Source organism: Antrostomus carolinensis, unplaced genomic scaffold (assembly GCF_000700745.2).
Source record: "Antrostomus carolinensis isolate BGI_N321 unplaced genomic scaffold, ASM70074v2 scaffold40007, whole genome shotgun sequence".
NCBI classification, from domain to species: domain Eukaryota; kingdom Metazoa; phylum Chordata; class Aves; order Caprimulgiformes; family Caprimulgidae; genus Antrostomus; species Antrostomus carolinensis.
In genome coordinates, this window is record NW_010326023.1 from 1 (window position 1) to 7,429 (window position 7,429).

Here is a 7,429-nt window from a genome sequence, read left to right on the forward strand (position 1 = left end):
GCCTGTGAACGTGAGGCTGCTCCTATCTGCGAATATCTCCTATCTTCGAGATCTGCGATAGATAGGAGATCTGCGAAGATCTCCTATCTTCCTATCCTATTCCTTCCTAATAAGGAATATAAGTTAAAGAGATGAATATTTTCACAAAGGCACAGAAAAATTTAACTAACCTAAGCTTAGTTACTGTATTTTGGCTTCAATAGAAAACATTAGCTCTAAAAATACTTGCTTTTTAGAGCAAAGCACATGAGGAAATGTGTTTGTGTATATGATGTATGTGTTGAAACTTTCTAAAGATTTAGTCCTTCGGAAGCAAATAGGGGCATGGGATCAGTTCTCTGCTTTCAGCTAACACATCGAGGTGGGAGGGCTAGGCAGGAGGTATGGGACTCCACTGGGAATCCCTAGCTGAGACATAATATCAGTAAGTGGCTCCTTTGGTCAAACTACACTTTGGAGAGGTTCCCTAGGAAATTCTTTATAGCATGGCTTAGAAATTCACGTGTCCAAACTGCTTTTTATGGTGTTCTTGCATGCTGGAAATGTCTTGTTGCGGGAAAAGAGTGACAAGGAATATAATTAGTCTCTGAGATAAGTGGTGCTAAAGAGTTTTGACCTGACTTGTCAATGTCTAATGGAGTTACCATCCTCATCCCATGTGCTCCATCTGCTGGGCATGCTGTCAGGTTAGCTTTGAATAGACACCCTGTTTATGTGAGGCAGCAGCTGGTGGCAACAATATATTGTGTTTCTGAGTGATTGCAGCTTTTCATCTGCGTTCGTGCTTCTGGAGAACACTTGATAGGCTTCTTTCCTCCTGGACTTAGGGGAGAAATGTAGTTGTTTAGAGCCTGGACACTTAGTATTGCTTTTCATGGGCCACAGAAATTTTATTTAGTGTAATGATCTTCTACTCAAGTGGTAAAAATTTTCTTGAGAAAATCATTATTACAGGTTTAATCCTATGAGGATTTATCAGGTGGAAAATTTGGGAGTGAAAGCAGATGGAACTTGTAACTTCACCAGAAAACACATTTGTTGGACAGGAGATAGATGCTTCTAATTGGCTTTATGTGCCCCAAGAGATGAGAGTGTTCAGTTTGTAAATCAAAATATAATTGAAAAAAACATAGTTTAAATTAAGATCTTTTTTTCATGAATGCTTCAATTTTATTTTATTTTTTAAACATATTTCTGTGGAACAACTGTGCTTATGACTATAAGTTGTTTCTATTTTAAAGCAAATTTTACTATTTTGTGACTGAGTAACTATCCAAAATGTGCAGAAATCTTGAACTGTTCCTCCTCCCCCTTCCCCAGCATGAGGTTAGCCTAAAATTAGTGGTATTTTAAAATAAATGCTGACTATTTTTATTTTTATCTGTCTTCTGGTATCCGTTACATTGTGCTTGCTCCCTACTTTTTAAGTTTTTCTGAGGACTGGAAATGTACGTTTTCATGCTTAGAATTTAAACGTGCTGAAGAGTGTTGGTAGATAACAGTTCACCACTGTTCCTGCCAAGATCATGGTGGCTTTACAGCAAAATAATCAATAAAATTAATGGTATCACAATCAGGGAGCTCTTGTTCTTCATGATACTATCTGAAATGTCCAAGAGCAGTTACTGTAGAGATCTCTGAGCAGTCCCTACACAGACAGAGCTTGCAGGGAATTCCCATCGTCCTAAGTGTGGTCTGTAACATAGGCTACCTTTGAAACTTAAAATCGCACAATTGTTCTCTTTCCTCTGTTAAATATATGATTTCTGGTTTAAGATTGATATGAGCTACTTCTTGGAAACTTAGATAAGGTATTTTCCTCACTTGAAAGGGATGCAGGGATTTTTCATCAATCAATTTTCTTTCTTTTTATGTGTGTGTATTTAGATGTAGGTGTTTTGTCAATGTCTTATCTCTCCTCCTTCTAAGAGCCTTTAAAACTTGTGCTCTGAGTAAGGATTGTGAAATGTTCAGTTAAACAGGATTCAGGTGGATTTGGGTGGAATGTATGTGCTTTCTTTCAAACTGCCAGAAATAAGAAACCTAATTTATTAGGTGTCTTTTACGTTTTCTGTGTGTTTAATGCAAAAGTTGTTTTGTTAACCACCTTAACTCCAGCTAAACCTACCCTCTGAACTCAGAGAGTGACAACGTGACTAGCTACATCTGCGTAGTCCCCTTTAAGGAGCTGGGTCTGGGACTGAGCGAAGAGCAGGTCTCTGAAGAGGAGGCACACAATCTCACCGATGGCTTCAGCTTGCCTGCGCTCAAGGTAACCTCCCCTAGAAGGACATACGCATCCACGCAGGCTCCTGGTGAAAATCTCTTTCAGTTGTCATGAAGCCCCATGGCTTGTATGTACTAGCCTGTAGTAACAGAGTCAGCTGAGAGGGAAATGCAGTCTGTCTCATATCATGTGTTTCTACATTTATAGGCATTTAGATTATTTCTCTTTTGCATGTAGTTGAAGAAAAGTCGCACAATACAACACTAGGATTTTTTTCTGCAAATCATGTAAATTCAAGTCAGTGTTTTATAATCAGCTTGATCAATCTCCTTCTTAAACGTGATTTTTTACTCTCTGATTTCACTTGATCCCAGATGAATAAAATAATTTCCGGATTTGTACTTACGTCTTTTTTAGCTCATCTCTTGACTTGAATAAAAGGAGAGACATCTGAAGATGTAAATAAGTTGTAATTGCAAAATGGAATAGCTGCATTTACTTACACCAAGGAGTAGAAATCATAAGCTTGGAGCGCTGCTGCTGTAAGCCAGTGGGGTTCTTTGGTCTTTGGAAAACTTTTAACTGAACAGAATGACAACCATATAGTGGCCTTTTTTGCTATTTTGTTTTTTATAAGTATTTTTAATGTACATGAGTAAATGTTTGCAATTGGAAAGAAGTTCGAGTTTGAATGTGAGCATTCTACTCTCTAGTGGTTCTCTGCTGAGGCAGTCCCCTTTAAACATTATTTTTAATGGAAAATTCCATTATTATGAGACTTGTGTGTTTTCATGGGGTTGGCTCTTGTTGCATTTTATTCACTTAATTCCTAAACCTTGACTTCTTTTGTTCTGACAGTAAATGTTGCCAGTAATAGTGTTTTCTAAGCTTTGAGGCTTTGTCTAATTAGTTGTAAGCTAAGAGCTACCTCAGATGTTAGCTTCTGAGATTTTCTTCTTGTGTTTTCATCAGCTGAAGTTCTAATTGCAACCGTGCAAGACCCCTTATTTACCCACTTCATTTTAAGCACAAGAAGCCAGTCAGAGGTGCCCAAGCTTGTAAGCTAAGTCTTTGTTTACCTGCAATTTGAAGTAATTTAACTGAAATCTGTTTTAGTTAAACTGGTTGGGATGTTTTCTGGGTACAGTTAAGCTCACAACTAGTAAATCTCAGTTTACCTTAACTGGTAACAGACAGCAACGTAGGATGGGTGTGGTGTAGTTGAACCAAGCTAAATTAGCATAACTCAATCCTAAGCAGATTCCTGTGTAGATAATAAAATAGCTATACTTCAATAAATTTGGGACAGATTTGGATTGCAAGTCCTGGATTTATGTGTAGTCCCCTTAATTTTTTTAATTTTTATTTTTTTTTAATTTGAGAGAACTTGTCTTTATATTAAAATACAGGTAGAATACAGATCTGTATTCAGATTTGGTTAATATTTTAATTTTCATTCAAGCCCAGGTCTAGGCCATATGACAGATGTAGCCTGTGTCTTTTGGCTACCTTGTCCTTGAACTAATTTTTGGCTTAAGAAAAAATACTGATTCAAGCTGAGGAGAACCAGCTGGATGTTTTGGGTGAAGATTAAATGTCAGTAAAAATCATCAGAAGTCATTGGCAGAGCAAGCTATTTGCAACCCTAAATACAGATGGAATTTCCTTTTCTCTCATTGCTGTGCCTTTTTTCAGGTACTTTTTGGATTATTATTTTCAGTTCCTGAAGTTCACTACTTTTATGTGCTACTTCTTCACTGCTTTTGCCCTATGTCTGGAGGAAGGGGTTGGTCTTCTCTGTGTTTATTATAGCATGAGCTCTTGACTTTCTGTCCAGGGCACCACACCTTCAGGGACACTTGGGTGATTGCTGCCCATTTGTTTGCACCCAGACAAATCACAATCTTGCGTGTGTGCCCCAAATTAATTTGATATTATTCTATGTTCTTTCTTCTCATAACGATCTAGAATGTTTTTTGTTGAAATACAGTGCAGTTAGACTCACATTTCAAGGCTGGGTGTGGGGCAATGCAGTAGTTAGTAGATCACAGAAATGATAGCTTAGCATTACAAAGGAAAAAATGTTTCTGCTGCCACTGGAATTTTGGCAGCCCTTTATGAGCTGTAGCATATGTGGAGATTATAGCAAGTAATGAAACTGCCTGATGAGAATATGAGTTTTTAGGTCTCTGACAACCTTCTGAGCATAATTGCATATAATATCCTTCACTGAAGAATTAAGAGTCACCTAAGGTTTGCAAGATCTGAACTTCACATGGCCTGGCATACACTCACTGACTTTTCTCAGTCTTTCAGAGTTCCTATTGCTGGTCGAGGAGTGTTTTTCCATGATGTATCTGTACATTTACTTTGGAGGCTGGCTGTTTTCCAAGTGTGCACAGCTAACCCTAGCCTATTTTGCAGGTCCTCTTTCAGCTCTGGGTAGGGCAGAGTTCAGAATTCTTCAGGAGGCTGGTGCTGCTCCTCTCTCCAGCCAATGCGTCCCCCAAGCCCTTGGTCTCTCCCGAACGGCTGCCTCATCATATCTTGTCTGATGTGACTCAAGGCCTACCTCACACCCATGCTGCCTGCTTAGAGGAGCTTAAGCGAAGCTATGAGTTTTATCGGTACTTTGAAACCCAGCATCAGTCAGGTTTTGAACGGCCAGCCAGATCAAAGCAGAAGTCAAGAGAGCTGAACAGTCTTCAGACAGCAGTACGCAGCTTGCAGCTTCATCTCAAGGCACTGCTCAATGAGTAAGTTTACACATGAATTAAGAGAATATGCCTGTAGGAAGAAGGCTTCAGACTTGAGTTCTTTGGGTTGTCAGCGTGTATCCCAGATAAAAAAAATCAAAAAAGGCAGATTCCTATAGTCATTGCAATCATCCGCATGTCTTCACATAGTGTGGGGTCAAAGATCCTTGGTTCAGTGTAGAATCTGATATTGTTTCCTGGTTATTCTTTAAGTCTCTGGTGAAAATTCAAAGTTAAGCAGCGCAGTAAGATCTTGCCTTGCTTTTGTCACTCCCTTGAAAAAATCTGAAAACTTACTTATCTTTCATTGACTTTGCAACATACCAAATGCTTTGTAAGAAAGTTCAGCTCATAGTAACTACCTAGTAAATATTTTTAAGGATTTGTCACTGCCTTGGTGAAATAGTTGAAACTGTCCTACTCCTTTAATCTCACATACAAGAATTGCTATAATGAAGGCAGGAGAGCCGTGTATCTTGACATGGAGAATAGGATCTTATTTTTTTTAATTTTGGGGCATCTTTGAGTTGGCTGAGTTAGATTCTTAAAACTTGGAGAGAATAACGGGTTATTAAATGAAATACTTGAAGGAATGGTGAAGTCAAATATTTATTATTACTTATTTCTGTTAATCTCCTCATCATTTAGGGTAATAATTCTTGAGGATGAACTTGAAAAACTTGTTAGCACTAAGGAGACACCTGAGTTGACAACAGAAGCCCATGAGGTTCTGGAACAAAAACTAAAGTTTATTCAGCCTCATATCCAGGCCAGCAACAGCTGTTGGGAAGAAGCCATTTCTCAGGTGGAAAAAATGAGTGGAAGAAACCCAAATAAAAAAGGTGAGAGATTAATTTAGCAGCTAATGGGATACATGTTACAGGTGGAATGGTCAAATGGATCAAAGACAGCATTCAGCCCATGTATCAGAATTTTACCTGAAGACAACCATACACTTTCAAAAACTAAGTACTTATGTCAAACTTTTTCATTGTAATGAACAAGCTTTTGTTTCAGCAAAGAATGTAAACATCTTCACTCAGTCTGTTAGACCTGTGGATTCAGATTGTTACGTTTCCAGGTGTAGAGCAATAGTGGTTTTTTGCCTTTAACTGTTGAATCACATGTGAAGGGGCAGGATTTTTCAAGAATTGTCTCTGAGATTTTCATTTCTTTACTGCATGAGAATCACATAGTTAATTGGAATGACAATGGCATTGTCATTAAACTTTCTTGACAATGACATTTCCTGGAACATTTTAAATTGTAGCGGATGTATTGAGCATTTAATAGCTGTTTACCTGCTCTCTCAGAGAGACTGAAATAATCTTCTATGTGCTTAAAAGTCCTACTGAGCAGCATATCCCAAAGTTTTCCCTTATGTCCCTCTCCTTAATGACCTGTACTGCCCGTGTTGTTCTTGTGAATCACAACTAGCTTAAACATGGAAGTAAACTTAGGGTCTCCTGATGCAGATTTGAACCTATAATTTGTAATAATTCTTTTTTTCAGGAGCTTTTTTTTACTGTCCTAGGAAGGCACAGCCCAGCATCTGAAAAATGCTGGTAATGGAGACTGCATTAGGAAAACTATGACTTGATATAATGATATATGGGTGGGATATCCAGTAGATGGTTGAACATTGCTGTGGGCCCAAAGGCTTGCAAACTGACCTTGTTCGTGCTTACATCAGAACTGGGAGCACTGGGAGGCCTAATGCAGGCTCCGTGCAGGTCCTGACATGGTCTAACCAAATTTGTGTGTACTGTGCCTGATAGTCCAGTCTTACAACTTTCCTCTCAGTGCTGTGTAAAACAGCCCATGAGGATATTAGGTGTAGTCTGATACATTTGCATGTGCTAGCCTGTTGTGTTTTGTTGATGCCCTCCACAACTAGCAGTTCCACTGATTTTTTTTTTTTCCTTTCCTTAAATGTTCTTTCTAGACTGCATGCCTTAGTATTTTTAGTTATTTTAGTTTTATTTTTACTTTGTGTATAAATATCACAGCAGGCACTTTTATTATAACTTGCTTCCTTTTAAAGTTCAGTACAAAAATAACCTCGTGTGTGATCTAGAAGGGGGGGGTTGCGTGGGAAATAAAAAATCCTTCACTTTCACTTTCCTGGAAATGTGCTGGGATTGAATCTCTGTTTTGCAACAAGTTTACTGAATTACTCCACAAGAGCTACTTTTAAATTATGTCAGTCACTGAAAACTATTTTTATCTGACTATAATTGACTTTCCTGATATACTTCTAAGCAGTCCAGCTTCTGTGAGTTGACCTTTTCAAGCTGTGCATGAAATCAAGTCTAATTCTTCTGCTGTCTTTCTACAAATCTTAACAGCTGGTCTGTCAGTCATAATTATGTAAATTGCTTCATTAAATTATCTCAGGTCTTTTTCAATGCTTCCTGAGATATCTTTGGAAGAAGGTACCTTCCTG

The 7,429-nt window shown here is 38.3% G+C and overlaps 1 protein-coding gene across 1 annotated transcript; it reads left to right on the top strand.

Moving 5' to 3' along the window:
• Positions 1-2,122: 2,122 nt before the first annotated feature.
• LOC114818728 (vezatin-like) lies at positions 2,123-5,825 on the top strand (the record flags this gene model as incomplete). Its single annotated transcript, XM_029085828.1, has 3 exons — positions 2,123-2,272; positions 4,652-4,983; positions 5,632-5,825. Coding segments are annotated over 3 exons (676 nt in total), but the record flags the coding sequence as incomplete, so codon positions are not given.
• Positions 5,826-7,429: the final 1,604 nt, after the last annotated feature.